Source organism: Rutidosis leptorrhynchoides, chromosome 11, assembly GCF_046630445.1.
Source record: "Rutidosis leptorrhynchoides isolate AG116_Rl617_1_P2 chromosome 11, CSIRO_AGI_Rlap_v1, whole genome shotgun sequence".
NCBI lineage: Eukaryota > Viridiplantae > Streptophyta > Magnoliopsida > Asterales > Asteraceae > Rutidosis > Rutidosis leptorrhynchoides.
The window spans coordinates 162,297,118-162,321,917 of NC_092343.1; the positions used below are offsets into that span (position 1 = coordinate 162,297,118).

General features: G+C 35.0%; 1 protein-coding gene across 1 annotated transcript; it reads right to left on the reverse strand.

Moving 5' to 3' along the window:
- Window positions 1-14,180: 14,180 nt before the first annotated feature.
- Window positions 14,181-14,903, reverse strand: LOC139875158 (uncharacterized). Its single transcript, XM_071862514.1, has one exon. It carries the CDS (start codon window positions 14,901-14,903, stop codon window positions 14,181-14,183), a length of 723 nt encoding a protein of 240 aa, XP_071718615.1.
- Window positions 14,904-24,800: the final 9,897 nt, after the last annotated feature.

Below are 24,800 nucleotides of genomic sequence, written 5' to 3' on the forward strand. Positions count from 1 at the left end.
ATATAGATACATTCTTGGAATTAACTAAGATTATAATATTTTGTTATACTAATGATAACATGTCCAAATATATATAGGAAAAGTTAGCAAGGATATGGTTAATATAGTTTTTACAATATAAATTTCGTCCATACAATGTTAATTTTAGCAGATTTTGTTTTGCTCCCCAAATATTCATTACAACTCCGTTTAAAGTGAATCAAATTGCTATGGTTTCATAATGAACTGTAGTATTTAGAACTAAACTAAAAAAGTAGTGGTTTATAGTCAAAGTTACAGGTTACAAGTCATATTTGAAAGAGGTAGTCATTTCCGTCGAAAAACGACATCTTGATGACCATTTTGAAAAACATACTTTCACTTTGAGTTTAACCATGATTTTTGGATATAGTTTCATGTTCATAAGAAATATCATTTTCTCAGAAGAACAACTTTTAAATCAAAGTTTATCATAGTTTTTAATTATCCAACCCAAAACAGCCCCAGTTTTACTACGACGGCGTATGTACGGTTTTACGGTGTTCTTCGTGTTTACAGGTTTTAAATCATTAAGTTAGCATATCATATAGATATAGAACATGTGTTTAGTAGATTTTAAAAGTTATGTTAGAAGGATTAACTTTGTTTGCGAACAAGTTTAGAATTAACTAAACTATGTTCTAGTAATTACAAGTTTAAATCTTCGAATAAGATAGTTATATATATATGAATCGAATGATGTTATGAACATCATTACTACCTCAAGTATAGTAGGTAAACCTACTGGAAATGATGAGAAAATAACTTGAGCTTCAAAGGATCTTTGATGGATTGGAAGTTCTTGAAGTAGAATCATGACACGAAAACAAGTTCAAGTAAGATTACTACTTGATTTAAGGTAGTTATGTTTATAGGAATTAAACCAAAGCTTGGATATGATTATTACCTTGATTAAAAATGAAAAGTTACTGAGATTAGATAGAAGTTCTTGATCTTTGATGAGTTGTTGGATTGGATTAAAAAGATTGGAAGTAATCTTGCAACTTCTTGATTCTAGGTTATTTTTATGATGATTAAAGCTTGTAATTGAGGCTAAATGATGGGAAAAATACTTGAAGATGATCAAGTATGAAGTTAGGAGTATTTTGAGAGAGAATTGGGAGTGTAAGTATGAGAAAATGGAATGAAGAAATGGTGTGTATGCATAAAAACGTTTTTAGTTTATAAAGAAAGAAAAGATTCCTAATTTTGTTTTCTTGCTAAATAATTCATGCTACTTGATAAATGGTTGGTTCCACATGTTCCTTAATCATTTAAGGCTGCTAAGGAGCAGATTTGTATTGGTTTATACCAATAGTAAATACATCTAGAAGCTGGGTATAATACGAGTGAAAATACCGAGCGAATACGAGTAGAATTCTTGATGAAAAAAATGGGAATACAATTGTGATTATTTTTGTTAAGTAAGAGTGTTTTGATATATGTATTGAAGTCCTTCAATGTATATTAATACATCTTAATACACTATATATATATATACACATTTTAACTGAGTCGTTAAATCATCGTTAGTCGTTACATGTAAGTGTTGTTTCGAAACCTTTAAGATAACGACCTTGTTAAATGTAATTAATCCCATTGTTATTATATCTAATGGGATGTTAAATTTTTATATTATCATGATAACATAGTGTGTTAATATATCTTAATACGATATATAAATATTAAGACGTTATTACAACGATAATCGTTACGTATATATATCGTTTCGTAATCCTTAAGTTAGTAGTCTCATTTTATGTATATAGTTCATTGTTAATATACTTAATGAGATACTTAATTATCATTTCATCATGTTAAATATATATATAAGTTCATATATATATTATCATGTTATTTACAAGTTATAACGTTCGTGAATTATCGGACAAGTTGGGTGGTCACACGTTTACATAAAATTCGTTTCAATTAATCAAGTCTTAAAAAGTTTGATTGCTTAATATGTTGGAAAAATTTAATCATGTAAATATTAATATTGTTCAATATATAATCATGGAAAAATCTGGGTCATGACAGTACCTACCCGTTAAAGAAATTTCGTCCCGAAATTTGAAGTAATACCTATTCAATGTGTGGTGTTTGTAAACAGTTGTGGATATTTCTGTTTATCTGGTCCTCTCTTTGCCAAGTAAACTCAGGACCTCTTCGAGCATTCCAACGAACCCTAACTATAGGTATGCTGCTTTGCTTGAGCCGTTTGACTTCACGATCCATGATTTCGACAGGCTCTTCTATAAAATGCAGTTTCTCGTCGATTTGGATTTCTTCAAGAGGAACAGTGAGGTCTTCTTTTACAAGGCATTTCCTTAGGTTCAAGACGTGAAAGGTATTGTGTACTCCAGCAAGTTGTTGTGGTAGCTTAAGTCGATAAGCCACCGGTCCAATACGTTCGATGATCTTGAATGGTCCTACGTATCTTGGGTTCAATTTACCCCTCTTACCAAAGCGTATCACACATTTCCAAGGTGACACCTTTAACATAAGCATGTCATCAACCTGAAATTCTAATGGCTTCCTTCGAACATCAGCATAGCTCTTTTGACAACTTTGGGCGGTCTTCAATCTCTCCTTGATTTGCACAATCTTTTCAGTAGTCTCCTGTATGATCTCGGGACCAGTCAGTTGTCTGTCACCTACTTCGTTCCAACAGATATGGGATCTACACTTTCTTCCATAAAGTGCTTTGAATGGTGCAGCATTAATACTCGTATGATAACTGTTGTTATACGAGAATTCTGCCAATGGTAAATATTTATCCCATCCATTTCCGAAATCGATCACGCATGCTCTAAGAATGTCTTCAAGAGTCTGAATGGTCATTTCACTTTGTCCATCGGTCTGAGGATGATATGCAGTGCTCATATCCAGACGAGTCCCTAGAGCTTCATGTAGTGATTGCCAAAACCTTGACGTAAACCTACTGTCGCGATCAGATATATTGGAAATAGGTTCTCCATGTCTTGAAACAACTTCCTTCATGTATAATCGTACCAATTTCTCCATCTTATCCATTTCCTTCATAGGTAGGAAATGTGCAGATTTGGTGAGACGATCGACAATTACCCAAATGGTGTCATAACCCAATGCAGTCTTTGGTAGCTTCGTGATGAAATCCATAGTAATACATTCCCATTTCCATTCAGGGATTTCTGGTTGTTGAAGCAAACCTGATGGTTTCTGATGTTCTGCCTTGACTTTGGAGCAAGTCAAACATTCTCCAATGTATGTTGCAATATCAGCTTTCAAATTTGGCCACCAAAAGTGTACCTTAAGATCTTGATACATCTTTCCAGCTCCGGAATGTATCGAGTATCTCGTCTTATGTGCCTCATCCAAAACCAATTTTCTTAACCCTTTAAACTTCGGTACCCAAATACGTCCATTAAAATACTGGGTTCCGTCTTCTCGTATCTCAAGTTACTTGACTAAACCCTTGAGCATCTCATTTCCAAAGTTTTCTTCAGTAAGAGCTCCTATTTGAGCCTCCTTTATTTGTGTAGTCAGGTTTGTATGAATCTTCATATTCATTGCCCGTACTCGAATCGGCTCTCTTTCCTTCCTGCTTAAAGCATCTGCCACTACATTTGCTTTCCCGGGATGATAGCGAATTTCAAAATCATAGTCGTTTATCAGCTCGACTCACCTACGTTGCCTCATGTTCAGTTGTTATTGGTTGAAGATATGTTGAAGGCTTTTATGGTCGGTATACAAAGTACATTTAACCCTGTACAAGTAGTGTCACCAAATCTTTAATGCAAACACCACTGCTCCCAATTCTAGATCATGAGTCGTATAATTTTGTTCATGAATCTTCAGTTATCGGGATGCATATGCAATAACCTTCTTTCATTGCATGAGGACATAACCAAAACCTTGTCGCGAAGCGTCACAATAAATTACAAAATCATTGTTTCCTTTAAGTAACGATAGAATAGGCGATGTAGTCAACTTCTTCTTCAATAATTGAAATGCGGCTTCCTGCTCAGAAGTCCATTCGTACTTCTTCCCTTTATGTGTTAATGCTGTCAATGGTTTGGCTATCCGGGAAAAAGCTTGAATAAACCTTCTGTAATAGCCAGCAAGACCCAAAAATTGGCGTATTTGCATCGGAGTCTTTAGGGTTTCCCATTTTTCAATGGCTTCAACCTTCGCAGGATCGACCTGAATTCCTTGACTGCTCACGATGTGACCAAGGAATTGTACTTCCTTTAACCAAAAGGCGCACTTAGAAAACTTTGCGTATAACTGTTCTTTCTTCAACAATTCCAGCACCAACCTTAAATGTTGCTCATGTTCTTGTTCATTTTTGGAATAAATAAGAATATCATCAATAAAAACGATAACAAACTTATCCAAATACGGACTGCATACCCGATTCTTGAGGTCCATGAATACAGCTGGTGCGTTTGTCAGCCCGAACGGAATGACTAAAAATTCATAATGACCGTAGTGTGTCCGAAATGCAGTTTTTGGAATATCTTCTTCTTTGACACGCAACTGATGATATCCCGATCTTAGATCGATTTTGGAGTAAACACGTGATCCTTGCACCTGATCAAACAAGTCATCAATTCTCGGTAATGGGTACCGATTCTTGATAGTTAACTTGTTTAATTCGCGGTAATCTATACACATTCGGAAGGATCCATCTTTCTTCTTGACGAATAAATTGGAGCTCCCCACGATGAAGTACTCGGTCGAATGAATCCACGGTCCAATAATTCTTGTAACTGGCTTTGTAACTCTTTCATCTCAGACGGTGCAAGTCTGTATAGAGCACGAGCCATTGGTGCAGCTCCTGGTACTAGATCTATTTGAAATTCTACAGATCTAAATGGAGGTAATCCCGGCAACTCTTCCGGAAAGACTTCAGGAAAATCTCTTGCCACAGGCACGTCGTTGATGCTCTTCTCTTTTTCCTTCGTTTCGACTTTATTAACATGTGCTAGGATAGCGTAGCACCCTTTCTTCAAGCACTTTTGGACTTTCAAGTAGCTAATGAGTTTTAGCTTTGAGTTACCCTTCTCTCCATATATCATTACTGCCGTTTTATCCTTACGAGGAATGCGAATTGCCTTCTTGGCACACACAACCTCAGCTCCTATTTTAGACATCCAGTCCATGCCGACTATTACTCAAAACTTCCTAATTCTACAGGTATCAAATCAATTTTAAATGTTTCTCCGGCTAACTTTATTTTACAATCACGGCAAATTTTATCGGATTTAATTAGTTTACCATTAGCTAACTCAATCATGTACTTAGCATCTAGAGGTAATGATGAACAATTCAATTTAGCGTAAAAGTCTCTACACATGTAACTTCTATCGGCACCAGTATCAAATATAATAGATGCTGATAAGTCATTAATGGTAAACGTACCCGTAACAAGCTCTGGGTCTTCACATGCCTCTCTAGCATTAATAACAAATGCTCTTCCCCGTGCAGGTCCGTTATTCTTCTCTGGATTCGGGCACTGGCTCTTAATATGACCCTGTTTCCCACACCCGTAACAAGTAACAGTAACCAGGGCAGTTCTATTTACATTGGTGGCAGGAGTCTTGGTGCCATTTGTATTTGTAACAGGAACCCAACAATCTTCAGCAAGATGACCCCTTCGATTACATTTGTTGCACAACACATTGCAAAAACCAGTGTGATGTTTGTGGCATCTGTTACATAAGGGATTACGCCCTTTGTAACCCGAGCTTGAACGACTACCCGCACCTTGCGTGGTTTCCTGTTTCTTGAGAGATTGTTGCTGGTGACCTCGATCACGGTTTCCATCCCACTTTCTTTTGTTATCCGATACCTTGGCATCGGTATTTGTTGTGTTCTTATCCAGGATGATTTGATCCATTAGCTCGTTTGCCATGGTGATAGCTTCACGAATTGTCTTGGGTTTAGATGCTGTAACATTGGCCTTGATGTTCTTTGGCAGACCATCTTTGTACAATTCAATCTTTCACTCTTCTGTTGGTACAAATTCAGGACATAACAAGGCTAATTCCATGAATCGCCTGTTATAGTTGGTAAGTTCCATTCCGACAACTTTCAGATTTCGTAACTCGGCTTCCATCTTCCTAACCTTGTTCATTGGGCAGTATTCGTTGATTAGCATATTTTTCAATTCCTCTCAAGGAGTATCATATGCTTCATCTGATGGAATTCAACACAATAACAAGTTCTTAGATTTAACATTATCACAAAACCAATTTTGTATAATTAAAGCGAGCGGAAGCATAATTATTAAGAAAACAAGTTTATATGTTAAACCATTTTAAGTGAATCCCATGTATGTATCAAGTCATGAATATATACTTACATATAACAAGAAGGAAGTAAGAATATACCTCCTCAAGATTACTTGAGGGCTGAATATGATAAGCAAAATGATGATGAAGATGATGGAAATAGCTTCTAACTTGAAGCCTCAAGTGTGTTATACCCACAAGCCCTTTTGCACCAACACCACCTTTGATTAGTTAGGATTTTTGGACACTTAATTAGCAAAATACCAAGCAAGAAACCCTCTCTATTTGCTCTCTAAATTTCGGCCAGAATCTGTCCCAAATGAATGCAAGAGTGTTTTGAACTTCTAAGTCTAGAGAATGAGTCAAATGTTGTGTGTTTGATGCAAAAAATATGGAAATCTAGTGGAATGCATCTTGTCCCACATAGGAGTGGAGATAAACTTATGAGAGGTATATAAGTTCTTATCTCCAAACCTATGTCAAGACCTTATGCCATATTTTACTCTAGCACCTACTCTCGCGCAGGGGGTGCAAAAACTTGGGATTTCCTGCGATCCAATGGGCGTGCCCGCACGAATGCAGCTCTGAAAATTCCGGCCCGTGCGTGGCCTGTTTTTGCAATAATCCAACTTGGTGAATAGCTACGATTTATTTTTGGTCCATACAGTTGTAGTTAGATCATGACATACAGTTAGCTGGATCATGACATACAATTGTAGTTGGATCATGATTATCCAACTTGGTGAATAGCTGTTAGAGACCCACAAGTGATTGATTAGATACACACTCACTTGGTGGAATAGTTGATCATGATATAGAATGATTACCCACTCACTTGTTGGAATGATTAAGCTGCAACTTTCTGTAAATAAATAGTGGCTAAGTCTGCAGAAACAAACACACAACTAACAAAGCATTCCGTTCTCCATCTCAGCTTCTCTGCTTCCGAACTTCTTTTCAGGCAAGTGTTAAGTCCGGCAGTACGCTGCTTCGAACGGTGTACCCTGGGAACAGACGACGAATCTGTTTAAGAGAATTGTGTCAAACACAAGCCCGTTCCAACCTTAAATTCGGTTTGATCGTTTTACGTTTCAGTTCATAGTTATTTTGTTAATATGATTATATGTTGCGATTGTTCTGATTTGTATCATGTATAGATTTATATTCAGTTTTGTTGTAATTTATCTAACAATAACAACTTACCCATTTGATTGCTTCCCATATGGACTTGCCGTATTTTGAGAATGATTGAAACACAGTATCCTCTAGGAAAGGGTCCAACGATGACAATTTTACTTCCGAGATGCCCCACCACCGTAAAAAACATTTCCAAAATATTGTTACTTTTGGGCATTGTACAAAGATGTGGTCAATCGATTCAACCTCTCCCTCACAAAGTGGGCAAAGTGTGGAGTGTAAATCAATACCACGTTTTTCGAGTTCCACCCTAACCGGTAGGCATTTTTGTTTCGCCCTCCATACAAAAATTTCAATTTTGTGGGTTACAAGTTTGTTTCTAACAGTTACCGTATGATTCTGACCCGGGATTAGTCTTTTGTCATCGATCAGCATTTATAATGGTCCATATTTGTTTTAAATTTCTGTTTCAGCAAGAAATTGAGGATATCAGTGAAGATGTTAGATAGAGACAAGTCTTCAAATAAATTGCTCCATGATGAATTGACTATTAAGTAAAGCCGTTCTAAAAAAAATTGAATATTAAGTAAAAGATTATATTTCATAATATCTTACATTGATTTGTTTGTGAATAATATACATAACACATTTCTAGACTAGGGGTGGTCAGTATTTGGTTTGAAACTGTGGAACCCGAAAACCAAACCGAAACCAAACCGGAAAAAAATCAAACCGAATTTTAAAAACGGTTTTCAGATCGAGTCAAACCGAAACCGAATTTGAATTCGGTTTTCGGTTCGATTTTTGGTTTTGGAAATTCTGAATTCGGTTTAACCGAAAACCGAATTCAAAACCGAATTCCAAATTTTTATATATTCAATTTGTATATTTATGTTTTAATGTCATTATAATTTAGGATCCAAACAATAAAATATGTTCTCACCCATATGACGATTTGGTAACTCACATTATAATTATGTTACTCAAATTATTATATTCTTGTTCTTAATAACAGAAGCGATACACGTCATAATTAAGCTGTAAATATTAATAAATCATCGAATTCTTGATAATTTAATAGTACGTCATTGTTTTAGGATATAAATAACTAAGACATCAGTAACGCCACAATTAAACTACCATCGTTCTCAGTTTTTTCATAGTATTCGGTTTTAACCGAAAACCGAACCGAATCCGAATTTGAATTCGGTTTTCGGTTCGGTTCGGTTTTAACTTTGAATTCGGTTTTCCGTTCGGTTTTCGGTTTTGCCCAAAAAAATTTCAAAACCGAATACACCGAACCGAATAAACCGAACAAACCGAAAACCGAACCGATGAACACCCCTATTCTAGACGATAGTTATACATAATAATTGGACTTCTAGACAATAGTTATACATAAGTATTTGACTTTTAATATAAACAGTTTAAAGAAAACTAACTTCGATAATATTGTACTATGAAAAGAAGTTATTGATGTCAACGCCATCAAAGTACCAACCGCTCATCAATTAATTAGTTTTCATTGTACTGTTTAAATTCTTAGATAGAGTGAACACTAAATGATAGGCTTACATCGGTTTTAAGAACTCCATCACATCTTAAGCATCTTGGTATGGGAATGATGTAGTATTGCTCAATAAATAAAAAGTACTTCATTAGTTTTAGTTGACCAGAGGACCTATTCTGCAAATAAAGGTTTTTGGTTTTGGAGCATACACACGATATAAAAATGTAAGGGATGTGTTCTGTAACTTTATTAAGCTATGGTGACCTAAACCCTTAAAACCTTGCTCTAAAAAACTTAGAACGAAAAGGCATTGTAATTTGGGCGTTTAACTTTAATCGGTTGGTTAATTTTTACCTCAAAAAGTTGATTTGATTTGTTCATATTAGCGTACTTATGTATATGTATATGAAAAAACTTGATTCCTGTAATTTCTATTCGACTTATTATCTTCTTTAATTGAATTCTATGATACATACATTCTTTATTCCAGTTGAATTTTTAAATATTGGTTTAATAATTCGATTAATCATCTTTGCTATAACTTAATTAGCGGTTTATTCGAAACATATTCAAGAGACCGACAATTTAACCTAGATATTTATTAGAAGCCCTAAATAATAAAGCTTCAAGTATGAATGGATTGCTTTAGGTTTTAGTATAATTATACAATGTTTACAAGTTTTTTGTCTACACTGATTATATACATCAATTAAGCTGGTCTAGGATTAAAAGATGTGACATAGTGAAAGCTAAACTGTAGTGTGTTGAAAATTGATAAAAGACAAAGCCATATAGAACCAGTTATTTTAACATAAAGAACTGATAAAATAGTGATAATTAATCGTTGGCACTAGTTATAAGTTTATAACTCTAGGTATAAGACTGTATGTATAAGTATAATTATAATGTTCCTGTTATTAGTCAACTTTAATTCTTCGTTTTCACTCTGTACTTAGTTTCATAGATGCTTGGCCTGCAGCTTGCTTTTGGATAGTAGTATTGCCTTAGGATGGACACTATTACGACCGTTTAAGATTTCATAGTTCTCATTCTTACCCTTGACAACTTTTTGAACTTTCTTGCTCGATTACTCAACTTTAAGCATTAAAAAGACGACTAATCAACAAATAGAAAATGCAGATAGTATCAACTAAGTGTATTCAGATTACCTAATGAGTGATTGGCTTGAAACTAGTACTGTAATCCCCATTTGGGCTGCACAGATCTTAATATTAAACAGGAAACATTAATGATGTTACTTATTGGGATATGCATGAACGTAACATAAGCACAACAGAAAAAATATTTAGTTGGTAACTATATACTAAACAAGATAAGTCCCTTTACAAAACCATAATACTCGAGGTGGTAAAATGGGAGGTTATTTAATGAATGGTTGGTAACTAGATACATGTGAGGTTGCGTCGACCTGAAACACTTCTCGTTCAAACTTTTATATGAATAACTAGTGTATCAAATATGGTTACCAAATATATATGCTTTGATAATAAAACTAAAACTTTGATAAAAATGATTCGAGAGGTTTTATGGATCGAAGATATACATTGGGCAACTTTCAGTTCATTAGATCTGTTGTTTATCAAGCAGTTTTTCTATTTTACCTTTTGACCCACTGAGAGATATATCATAGCCCAAATCGACCCATTTATAAGTAAATTGATCTAACTTCCGTTCATAAGTAAATTGATTTAACATCAGTCTAAGAACTCCATCACATTTTGCGCATCTTGGTATGTGGAAATCTTCATCGATTCTAATTGACGGAAAAACAATTTAATAAAGAAAATAAAGAGTATTATATAGTAAATAAATAAACCAATCTTTTTTTTTTCTTGAATGTAATGACAGATAACAATACCAAGAGGAGGTTTGTAACTTGTACTGAAGTGGATAGAATCAGTAATTTGCCAGAGAATTTGATAGACTCGATTTTAAAGAAGCTACCTGTTCAAGATGTTGTGAGAACACATGTTATAACAACCCGCACTTTTCAACTTCTGAAATTACTAAATTACCCCAAAGACTTTTCTGCATAGTTATATGTATTAATTATCTAGGGTTGCTATATATACGAATTAAATGAACGTTGACCGAATAGTAATTTTTAGTCAACACTTACTGTTAAATTAAGATTTATGCATTTTTAACCATCCAGGCCTAGCCTGGGTGGCCACCAACACTTCCCATGAAGGTGGAGGTCTCGGGTTCAACTCCAAGGGGTGCCCGCATTTAATGACCAAAGCTGGAGGATGCTTTACCCGGTAGCGGTGGAGGGTTGGCTTGCCGTTTACCCGGGGTTTACCTGCGGTGGGGGGGCCAATGTGCTCTGGCCCATAGTGGGGTTCCTCGTAAAAAAAAAAAAAGATTTATGCATTTTTAGTTATATTATAAGTATTAAACTATAAGTAAACAAAATGTATAAATTAATAAGTGAAATTATGTCTTCCTAAAATTTTAATAACACAACTAAGTGATATATATATATATATATATATATATATATATATATATATATATATATATATATATATATATATATATATATATATATATATATATATATATATAGGGGCAGGATCAATGGGGAAGTAACCAATCGGAGGGAGCAATTTTTTTTTTTTTTGTAATTTTTTTCCCAGCATCAAGATCACACAAAAATATGAACATTTAGAAAATACACTTCGTGATAAATGTTATTATTTAGGCTGGAAAACGATCGACAAAAATAACATTCAAGATAATATTGTTCGTGAAGAACGTGAACGTTTTTTTTTCTTCATGCTTTGTGAAGTAAAATTTAGCCCGATTTAGAGTTTAGGGTTTAGGGTTTGGTGTTTTGGGTTTATTCCATTAACTCAAAACACCAAACCCTAAACCCTAAACCCTAAACCGTTCGTGTTAAAAACTCAATCTAAATCCTAAATCTAAATCCTAAACCCTAAATTTCTAAACCCTAATATCTAAACCCTATAAACCCTAATATTTAAACCCTAATATCTAAAACCTCAACATACGCTCGAAAAACACGATAATTGTTATATATTACTTCTTCGAGCGTTTTTCCGCCAAAATAAAAACATTTATCACAAAGTGTCTTTATTAAATGTTCATATTTTCATCTAATCTATAATGTTCATGAACAAAGTTTTTTTCAAAAAACAAAAAAAAAAATTGTTTCCCCCGATTGGTTACTTCCCCCTTGATCCTACCACTATATATATATATATATATATATATATATATATATATATATATATATATATATATATATATATATATATATATATATATATATATAACCAAAAAGTTTTTGTAAATTGTGGTTAAAAGTTATTTAAGGAAATTTATATATATATATATATATATATATATATATATATATATATATATATATATAGTGGTAGGATTAAGAGGGAATTAACCATTCGGGGGAAAGTGGGGGAAGCAAAATCTAATTTTTTTTTTTCGTTTTTTGAAAAAACTTTGTTCACGAATATTATAGATTGGATGAATATATAAACATTTAATATAGACACTTTGTGATAAATGTTTATATTTTGGCGGGAAAACGCCCGAAGAAGTAATATATAACAATTATCGTGTTTTTCGAGCGTTTATTGAGGTTTTAGATATTTGGATTTAGATATTAGGGTTTATAGGGTTTAGATATTAGAGTTCAGAAATTTAGGGTTTAGGGTTTAGATTTAGGGTTTAGATTGAGTTTTTAACACGAACGGTTTAGAGTTTAGGGTTTGGTGTTTTGGGTTTATGAAATAAACCCAAAACACCAAACCCTAAACTCTAAATTGGGCTAAATTTTACTTCACAAAACATGAAGAAAAAAAAACGTTCACATTGTTCACGAACAATATTATCTTGAATATTATTTTTGTCGATCGTTTTCCCGCCTAAATAATAACATTCATCACGAAGTGTCTTTTTTACATGTTCATATTTTCATGTGATCTTGATGCCAAAAAAAAAATTCCAAAAAAAAACGAAAAAAAAATTCCCCCCCCCCATTGATCATGCCCCTATATATATATATATATATATATATATATATATATATATATATATATATATAAGGGCATGATCAATGGGGAAGTAACCAATCGGGGGGAAGCAAAATATTTTTTTTCGTTTTTTTGAATTTTTTTTTCCCGGCATCAAGATCACACGAAAATATGAACATTTAGAAGAGACACTTCGTGATGAATGTTATTATTTAGGCGAAAAAACGATCGAAAAAAATAACATTCAAGATAATATTGTTCGTGAAGAATATGAACGTTTTTTTCATGTTTTGTGAAGTAAAAACCCAAAACACCAAACCCTAAACCCTAAACTCTAAACCGTTCGTGTTAAAAACTCAATCTATTTCCTAAATCTAAACCCTAAATCTAAACCCTAAACCCTAAATTTCTAAACCCTAATATCTAAACCCTAATATCTAAACCCTAATATCTAAACTCCAATATCTAAACCCTAATATCTAAACCCTAATATCTAAACCCCAATAGCTAAAACCTCAAAATACGCTCGAAAAACACGATAATTGTTATATATTACTTCTTCGAGCGTTTTCCCGCCAAAATAAAAACATTTATCACAAAGTGTCTCAACTAAATGTTCATATTTTCATCTCATCTACAATGTTCGTGAACAAAGTTTTTTCAAAAAACGAAAAAAAAAGTTTTTGTTTCCCCCGCTTCCCCCCGAATGGTTACTTCCCTCTTGATCCTACCACTATATATATATATATATATATATATATATATATATATATATATATATATATATATATATATATATATATATATATATATATATATATATATATATTTTTTTTTTTTTTTTTTTTGAAAAGCCAGCAATTATTATAAATAAATAAAAAAGGGTACAATTTACAATGCAGGATCAAGACCTGGAATACACGATTAAAACTATACATGTAATCCTAAACTAACAAAAAAATCTCGAGACAAAAGAGGAGGATAAGCACTCGTTACAGGATTCGATGTAGGAAAAAGCTTTCATCTTCAATGACTACATGGGGAGGACAACTTGAGCGAATCAAACTGGGCGGGATAGATGACACAGTGTTGGACCCCAACGACAAAGTGGTCTATCCTTACCCACTTAGCCCTTGTCCCATGGAGCAATCGAAGATTGAGGCAAAAAACCTACCTTATCCGATGCCTGCTTTCGATGTGGGATTAAAGTCGAAATATAAAGGGTTGGTGATCCATTGTAGCCATTCCAAGTTGCCTTTTTTTCCAAGGATATTTAATCCACTCAAAGGTTTTTGATTGAATGTCTGATACGATCTTAGGACAACTTAGTTTAGCGTTACCGAACACAAAGTCATTTCGGTTTTTCCAAATGAAATAGCACGTGGTCCACACCACTGCTTGCCATAATGCCAAGCCAGAGTGCGACTTTAAAGACGGGTTCGAGCATTTTGAAAGCTCTTTGAGATTAGCGATGCGTAGGTTGTTTAGTTTCCACCATTGGAGAATTCTATTCCATATTTCGATGGAGTGTTTACACGACAAAAGTAAGTGGTGGAGTGTTTCTTGGTCATCGTCACATACCGGGCATCTCGTTGAGTGGAGATCGATGCCTCTTTTGTCTAGTTCGGTTCGGAGAGGGAGTTTATTTTGTTTAGCACGCCATATAAAGATCCCAATCTTTTGGGGGATCAATGAATTGATAATTGTCGGGTCATTGTTAGAGGAGGTGGAAGCATCAAGTTCGATTAGATGTGACATGAAAGCGCTAGTAGTGAACGTTCCAAATTTCCAAATCCATCTGTCAGAGTCGAAAGAGGGGGCAGCAAAATTATTTAACAGTGATGTTGCATTCGAGAGTTCAGTTTCGGCTCTCCATTTAGGTTCGAGATCCAAGCCCAATTGAAGGAAACAGTGTCTTCGGCCCATTTTATACGATCACATACCACGATATCTTTTGTTGATTCGAGTTTGAAGAGCCTCGGAAATGCATCTTTTAATGGAGATGGCCCGCACCAAGTGTCATACCAAAAGCTTGTTTCTGAACCATTACCTACAACTTTAACAAACTCATTAGAAATATCACACCCTAATTTTATTAGGGGTTGTTCTATTTTAATGATATTATACCAAGTTCTTCTCGAGAATTTTTTTTAAGTTGGTCTCGAGAAGTGATGAGGAGCATCTTATTCCACCATTTGGACCATAGATACTTTTGATCACCCGAACCCAAAAAGAATTTTTGTTATTAAGTAATTTCCACCATCATTTTGACAAAAGCGAAAGGTTTTTCAATTTTAATGAACCAATATTAAGCCCACCCTCATCATAAGAAAGAAGAATTTGGTTCCAATTCACCCAGGCCATTTTTTTCTCATCAGTTGAGTCGCCCCAGAAAAAATCGCTACGCATACCTTCGAGTTCCTTAAGAATACCCAAGGGTGCTTTGAAGAGGGAGAAGTAGTATAAAGGAAGACTACTCAAGACTAACTTGAAGAGCGTGAGTCTTCCTCCAAAAGAGATAGATCTAGCTTTCCAATCGGCTAACTTTTTTTAAAATTTCTCGAAAACGGGGGTCCAATTATGGTGAAGTTTTAGATTGGCTCCAATTGGGAGACCAAGATAATTAAAAGGAAAGGACCCTTCTTTACACCCAAACCAAGACGCAAGATTGTTCAATTCGACATTTGAGGTCCCGATTCCATAAACGCAACTTTTGTTCAAGTTTATTTTAAGACCCGACAATTTTTCAAAGCATTTAAGGATTTTAAGGATGCTCCTAACTTCTAGTCTGTTCCATTTACCAAAAATAATGGTGTCGTTGGCATATTGTAGGTGTGAGACTAAGACTTTGTCTTTTCCGATCTTGACACCGTTAATTACTTTTTTACTAATCGCCACATTTAGAAGATGGTTTAGACCTTCTCCCGCTATGATGAAAAGAAAAGGTGACAATGGGTCCCCTTGTCTAACGCCTCTTTTAGGAAATAATTGGTCGATGGGGGATCCGTTTATAAGGACCGAAATCGAGGTCGAGTTTAGACAAGACATTACCCAATGGATCCATTTATGCCCAAAGCCCATTTATTTCATAATTGAAGTTAAAAAAATCCCAATCAATACAATCAAAGGCTTTTTCAAAATCCACTTTAAAAATGAAGCTTTTTTGTTTTCTCTCTTTGAGATCATCAATTGATTCTTGGGCAATTAGGACGCTATCAAGGATATATCTATCGGAAATAAAAGCACTTTGTACGTCACCTATTAGCCTTGGTATTTCTTTTCTAATTCGATTAGCAAGAAGTTTTGAAAGGATTTTGTAGTAACTACCAATGAGGCTAATGGGGCGATAGTTTGAAAAATTTAAAGGATCGCTTACCTTAGGAATGAGCGTGATGAAGGAAGCATTACATCCGTGCGAAATCTGACCCGTCTCCCAAAACCAGTTAATAGCATTCAGAAGGTCTTCTTTGATGATATCCCAAAATTTTGTGTAGAACAAGATATTGAACCCATCAGGGCCCGGAGCTTTGTTTTTCCCACATCCATTAATAGCCTCTAAGACTTCAGATTGGGTGAAAGGAATTTCAAGAGATTTTGCCATGTCGTAGTCAAGTGACGGACCCTCCCAGTTATTTAACTCGAAAGTATCAGTATCATGTTTCTCGTATAGGCTTTGAAAATGCTTAAGTGCTTCGTTTTTTATCTCAGAAGGATTAGAGGTCCAGACGCCAGCCGAATTAACTCCATGAATATTATTTTTATGTTATCTCCTACAAATGCACGAATGAAAAAATTTACTGTTTTCATCACCTTCAAGCGCCCATTTGATTCGGGCCTTTTGTTTCAGCATCTCAATTTGTGATTTTTCTTTTTGCAGGAGTTTTTCTCGTTCCGTCATCCATTCTCTATATTGGTCATCATTCAAGTCATCAACCTCAGCCTTCAGTTCCCAATCGATCACGCTTTTGTTTAATTCATCAATTTCCACTTTTAGTTTACCATGAGAAATAGAAAACCACTTACGCAATTCTAGTTTGACTTTTTTTAATTTTTCACAAAAGATGCAGTCTGGTCTATTGTTCAACACACTTGGCAACCAGGCTGATTTAACTACATCATACGCGTCTTTGAGGTTCAACCATTCATCAAAAACTTTAATGGGTTTGGGCCCAAAATCAGTATCGCCATCTCTTAAAATAATGGGGCAATGATCGGTGTGTTTCTTGTCTAGCACCATGGCGTTGATATTGGGCCATTGTTGCATAAAGCTTTCTGAAATTAAAAATCTGTCCAATTTGCTAAATTTCTTTCCATTATCACATATTCTTGTATAAAGTCTACCACCGAGAGGGACGTCAAGTAAAGAGTTATCTTTTATGAAGTCGTTAAATAATTTGGCCCTACGCTCACAAAAGAATGTATTTTTCCTTTCGGTGGTAAATCTTACTTCGTTAAAGTCTCCACAGATTACCCACATCGCATCGTCATACTTCAAGATATCATTGAGATCATTCCACATTTTTCTTTTATCGATATCATTATGAGGTTCATATACGTTCACCAAGATCAATTCGGTACCTACATCTTTCCAATATCCTTTTATCGCAATAAAGGATCCACGCTCAACAACACGGTTAGTAACGAATAAGTTCGGATCCCAAACCATTATTAGCCCGCCCGAGTTGCCTTTTGATTTTTTATATGCATATTTGAAATTGCAACTACCCCAAATATTTTCTATCCATTGCTCTGGTATAACATTACATTTTGTTTCCTGTAAGGCTAGAAAATTCGGTTTTTCACGAAAGCAAGTTTTCTTAAACCAATTGAATTTATCTTTGTCATTAAACCCTAATCCTCTAATGTTAAGTGATAGTATCTTCATGATTAAAATAAAAGAATGAGACACGAAAATACCTGATAAAATTTGAGTGCAGACGCTTATTTCTTTTTCAGGCCAAGGAGCATTCCCATTTGATCACAGTTCATCGATCTATCGGAGAGGGATTGCGTTTCTTTTGGCTTTCTTGCACGAGAATAAGAATTGGATTTAGTAATTTTGACAACACGTTTTCTCTTAGGGATTCTGGCTTGTGCTTTGGCTCTTAGGATTTTAGACGATGAGTTCTATCCACGAATATTTGTCCAAATAGATTCGTAAGAGTTCTTGCTTGTCGTTTTTCATTTCTTGTTAGGGATAGAGATAGGTTGAGAGGTTTTTCCAGGAGCTATATCAGGGAGTTTTGAAGACAGCCTCGACGAATTAAAGGTGAAGACTTCAATGTCAGTTGGGTCCAGGATAAAGCATGGGTTAGATAAGCCCAGGTGCTCATCATTGGGCTCAATAGGGTTATTGGGATTGGGTACATCAAAAGGGATATTAGTCTTGGGTTCCTTATCGTGATGGGCCATTCTTGTTAGGCTGGAGGAGATATTTAGTGGGGCAGTTGGGGTGTTAGTTTGAACAGGGGTGTTATATGTTTTTGAGGAAACACTATCACTAAATACGTCATTCTTGGGTTCCCCAGATTGGGTATGATTATTCCCATTATTCAATGGATCTACATTAATATCGGAGTGGGTATAGTCATCGTTACCATTTGAATTGGAAAAGTGGTTAGGGCATTTAATATCATCCATATCTGATGATGTGGCCATAGCTCTGTACCCTTCGTCTACACCGGCGTGTTTTGGGATGTCAAACACCGGTGGTCGATCTTCATCTTCATCGTTTCCCTGATCAGATTGCTCTAAGTCGTAGTAATGATCGTAATTGTTGTTTGATTCAGTATGATTATCAATTGAACCGAGTTCTTCCATCTCGATCTCCACTAGACTATGGACATCCTCAATAATCTGGACGTCAAACAGGTTATCTTTAGTTCTGACCTGGACAATAGTGTTTATCAGCTCGTTTCCCCACATTTTTACCAGTACTTTACCGTCTACAAGATTTTGATTTCCGTTGAAACTACAATTGTAGGTGTCCAGAATGGTGCCATGCCAGCCTGCAATCTTCCTGAAATTTGTTTCTGACCAGCACGAAATTGGTACCCCCCCCCCCCCCCCCCTTATAGTTAGCCATGAGAGCCATGCAGATTTGAAGCTTTTTTCTTCCACTTTTCTTATGTTTTTAACCACTGGTGGAGGATATGTTGTTTATCATTGAAGATGTTTACAATAGTTTCCCCATCCTCGAAAGTAAGGCATAATTCAAGGCCCCCAAATACTTAATGTTAAAATTCGATAGTCCTTCTGCGGAGCAAAGGGTGGGAAAATCTTCAATTAGATCAATGTTTCTAATTTCACCGATTATGGCCTGCTTTAGAATTCTCTTGTTCGATTCTTCTTCTTCCATTATGATTTGACGAGGCTTGAGGCTGGGATGGATAGAAGAGGATGGTTTACTGATATTAGATGGGATATTGTGAGAAGGGTTGGTGTCGTGTGGGATATTAGGGGTAGTAGTTGTTTCGTCATTTGTGTTCGATTGTTTTTGGTGTCTAACATCAGGTGTATCTTTGGGTTTGGGTCTGTAAATTTGTTTAGGGTGGGGTTTTTTTGTGTTGGGGATGACAGGTATAGAAGGAGAGGGGGTGTTGTTGAAGGAGCTGTGGGAATTACTATAGATGTTATGATTAACATTCGAGGGTGGCTTCGAATTCCTTTCGTGTGCCTTGTATGCCCTAAGCCAATTCCCATCTAGATAAATGGTATTCGATCGTTTGAGAAAAAAGTCTAGATCAGAGATATCCTCAAAACGGACAAACCCGAATTGCTTACCATTCTTCAATTTTTTCCCTAACGGTACATATAAGTCAGCGACCTTACCATATCTTTTGAAGAAGGTTCGAAGATCGAAAACGTTCCAGTGTTCAGGGTAATTGAAGAACATGACCAAAGTGGTGTTTTTTGAATCAGATTGAAGGTTATTCCGGAGTGGAATGTTGTTGGGTAGGTGGTAAAGGGGTGGCGGTGCTATCGATTTGGAGGTGAACGGTGAGAGATGTAATTTGAGTGGTTACCATACATTCTGATTAATTCTCTGATATAGTATTTGTTTGTCTTTAACACTTGGCTAAAACTAGAAAATGCAGATGAAATTATAAAAAACACATGGTCCTTACCTATAAATGGCAATCGCCCTGACTGTATCCTTCGTAACAAACTAAAAAATGTCAAACTTGAACTTAAAAAATGCAGTCTTCAACTAAGTAACCTTGACACCGAAATCAAATCACATCTCAACGCCTCTAATGAATGGGAAAAAATTGCCGAATCCAGACTACTAACCAATACCGAAAGAAACACTTGGGTTAACGATAAAATGCAACACATCGAAAAAGAAAAAAAGAATGCTAACATGTTAAAACAAAAAGACCGTATTAAATGGAATCTAGAAGATGACGAAAATTCTAAATACTTCCATAACTCCATTAAAAGACGAGTAAATAAAAACAATATCCGTGGCATTTCACACAATGGGTCATGGTCAGAAGACCCGGCTATAATTAAATCCGAAGCTCTCAAATACTTTGAAACACTCTTCAAATTCAAAAAACGTAAAGGTAGTTGCTCCTTTGATAATGATCCCCAACGATCTTATATCACACAGGACGATAACCTTATCCTCGAAGCCCGTTTCTCAGAAAACGAAGTGTGGAATGCACTTCAAGACTGTGATAGCTCAAAAGCCCCCGGCCCTGATGGATTCAACATGAAATTCTTCAAAAAATATTGGTGGTTAATTAAAGAGGATCTCATGAATGCCTTAGAATGGTTTTGGCTCAATTCCGAAATATCTAAGGGTTGCAATGCCTCTTTTTTCACATTAATTCCGAAAAAACAAAACCCAACCGGATTCAACGAATACCGCCCCATATGTTTAATTGGAAGCTACTACAAAATCCTCACAAAAATCCTCTCCATCAGACTTTCAAAAGTTATCCATAAAATAATTGGCACCGAACAAACAGCTTTCTTAAAAGGCATAAACATTCTCTATAGCGTCCTAATTTCAAATGAAATTATTGATGAACTAAAAAGAAAAAAGCAAAAAGGCATCATCTTTAAAGTAGATTTCGAAAAGGCATTCGATTGCATCGAATGTGACTTCCTTTTTGAAACTATGAAATGTATGGGATTCGGTCCTAAATGGATCAAATTCATCCACGCATGCCTCACATCTTCCTCCATATCCATTCTCATCAACGGTTCTCCGACATCGGAATTCACTCTTGGTTGGGGCATTCGTCAAGGAGACCCAATCTCTCCTTTCCTTTTCATCATCGCGACGGAAGGTCTAAACATCCTCGCCAAACGTGCCATCGCAAATGACCGACTCCGTGGTATTTGTGTTGGCCAAGACAAGATCGTGGTATCCCACCTCCAATACGCGGATGACACTATCTTCTTTGGCGAATGGAGCAGACAAAACGCAAAAAATATTTCCAAACTCTTAAAATGCTTCGAAAATATATCCGGCCTAAAAGTCAATCTTAAAAAAAGTAACCTATATGGTATCGGGGTCTCACATAATGAGGTTGTGGAGATGGCCAGTTACATCGAGTGTTCAGCAGGTTCAACCCCCTTTACTTACCTTGGTATCCCAGTTGGCATCCCCACTACAAAAGCCTCCTCCTGGCAGCCTATCATTGAAAAGTTTGACAAATGCCTCTCTGACTGGAAAGCCAAATCCATGTCATATGGAGGGCGTCTCACCCTAATCAAATCTATCCTATCCAGTATTCCCCTGTACTATTTCTCATTATTCCACGCGCCTATTAAAATCATTAACTCACTTGAAACTAAGAGAAGATTATTTTTCTGGGGTGGTTCGGGTACGGAAAATAAAATTAACTGGATTAAATGGGAACATACTCTAAGGCCATACGATAAAGGTGGGTTAAACATTGGGTCGCTTTTTTGCAAAAATTTATCCCTACTATGTAAATGGTGGTGGAAATTTCACAATGAAAAGAATGCACTTTGGGTTAAAATCATATCGAGCATATATGGGGAAAGGGGGGGTGTTATACTAATGTTTCATCAAGAAATATCGCAGGTCGCACAATTTGGAACGAGATCATTAAAGCCGGAAAAATAGCTGACAACCTCGGAGCCAACTTCACCTCTTCGATCTCCAAAAGCTTCGTGAAATGACTCGTCCATATTACTATAAACGCGGTATGTTATTCATTGGTCCCATAGCGAGGTATTTGACCTCTATATGATACATTTTAGAAAATATTGCATTCGTTTCATAAAAAGACACACCCTTATTATACATAATGCATGTTTTAAACAAGTGGGCGATTATTTAAAAAATAATCCCCATAATACATCGGTTTCCAAATACTACACACGTGACATAACAGTCGAATATAATACATGACAAAGGTTTTACTGAATGCAACACTTCATTTAAACAAAAGCATGAGACTCCATGCACAGCTTGCTCAGATAATGCAACAGCGGAAGACTTTCTTAAGGACCTGAGAATAAACATGCTTAAACAGTCAACACAAAGGTTGGTGAGATATATAGGTTTAAAGCTAGCATCGATATAAATATATACCATAAGATTTCATAGTTATAAATATTTCAGTAAAGATATTCTATAAGTTGTTGAGCGCTTCGGTAACCATACTTAACCATAAATGTAGCATATTCCCTTTATTATGAAATCTCCCTACACTGTACCAAGTGTAGTAAAAACGAATTACTATGCAACCGTTTACGATACTAGAGCGACTAGCCCGGTTGGGGTTGTCAAACCCGATAGATCTATCAATAGGATTCGAGCTTACATGTTCTTACAACATGTAAATATTAGTTACCAAGCTATTAGGGAAGATATGCAATGTGGTACAACTCAACGTAGAATATATTTTAAGTACTTGTCCATGGCGTAAAACATAAAATGCATGTATTCTCATCCCAAAATATTTTTAGAGTTTAAAAATGGGACTATATACTCACGGTAGTAAAAGTATATTAATAATAAGTTGTCAGCTTATTAAAAATATGGTCGTCGTCCTTGGATTCACGAACCTATAACAATAATAATGATTCAGATAATAATAAGACATGTGAATAAAATAAAACAAGTTCATAGAATACTTATATATTAATTTTTAACATTTTTATGTTAGTAGTCCTTTGTTAGTAGTCCAAAATAGTCTGAAATGTCCAACAGTCCAATAATCGGTATATATATATATTCTTAGAATTACTCCCATGACGTATTGTATATGTATTGTCTTTGCATCAACCCAGAGATGTATTGTATACATATTGTCTTAGAATTTATCAAAACGTATTGTATACTTATTGTCTTAGGATTTATCAAAACGTATTGCATACTTATTGTCATAGAATGTACCAAGATTATTATATATAGATACATTCTCGGAATTAACTAAGATTATAATATTTTGTTATACTAATGATAACATGTCCAAATATATATAGGAAAAGTTAGCAAGGATATGGTTAATATAGTTTTTACAATATAAATTTCGTCCATACAATGTTAATTTTAGCAGATTTTGTTTTGCTCCCCAAATATTCATTACAACTCCGTTTAAAGTGAATCAAATTGCTATGGTTTCATAATGAACTGTAGTATTTAGAACTAAACTAAAAAAGTAGTGGTTTATAGTCAAAGTTACAGGTTACAAGTCATATTTGAAAGAGGTAGTCATTTCCGTCGAAAAACGACATCTTGATGACCATTTTGAAAAACACACTTTCACTTTGAGTTTAACCATGATTTTTGGATATAGTTTCATGTTCATAATAAATATCATTTTCTCAGAAGAACAACTTTTAAATCAAAGTTTATCATAGTTTTTAATTATCCAACCCAAAACAGCCCCAGTTTTACTACGACGGCGTATGTACGGTTTTACGGTGTTCTTCGTGTTTACAGGTTTTAAATCATTAAGTTAGCATATCATATAGATATATAACATGTGTTTAGTAGATTTTAAAAGTTATGTTAGAAGGATTAACTTTGTTTGCGAACAAGTTTAGAATTAACTAAACTATGTTCTAGTAATTACAAGTTTAAATCTTCGAATAAGATAGTTATATATATATGAATCGAATGATGTTATGAACATCATTACTACCTCAAGTATAGTAGGTAAACCTACTGGAAATGATGAGAAAATAACTTGAGCTTCAAAGGATCTTTGATGGATTGGAAGTTCTTGAAGTAGAATCATGACACGAAAACAAGTTCAAGTAAGATTACTACTTGATTTAAGGTAGTTATGTTTATAGGAATTAAACCAAAGCTTGGATATGATTATTACCTTGATTAAAAATGAAAAGTTACTGAGATTAGATAGAAGTTCTTGATCTTTGATGAGTTGTTGGATTGGATTAAAAAGATTGGAAGTAATCTTGCAACTTCTTGATTCTAGGTTATTTTTATGATGATTAAAGCTTGTAATTGAAGCTAAATGATGGGAAAAATACTTGAAGATGATCAAGTATGAAGTTAGGAGTATTTTGAGAGAGAATTGGGAGTGTAAGTATGAGAAAATGGAATGAAGAAATGGTGTGTATGCATAAAAACGTTTTTAGTTTATAAAGAAAGAAAAGATTCCTAATTTTGTTTTCTTGCTAAATAATTCATGCTACTTGATAAATGGTTGGTTCCACATGTTCCTTAATCATTTAAGGCTGCTAAGGAGCAGATTTGTATTGGTTTATACCAATAGTAAATACATCTAGAAGCTGGGTATAATACGAGTGAAAATACCGAGCGAATACGAGTAGAATTGTTGATGAAAAAAATGGGAATACAATTGT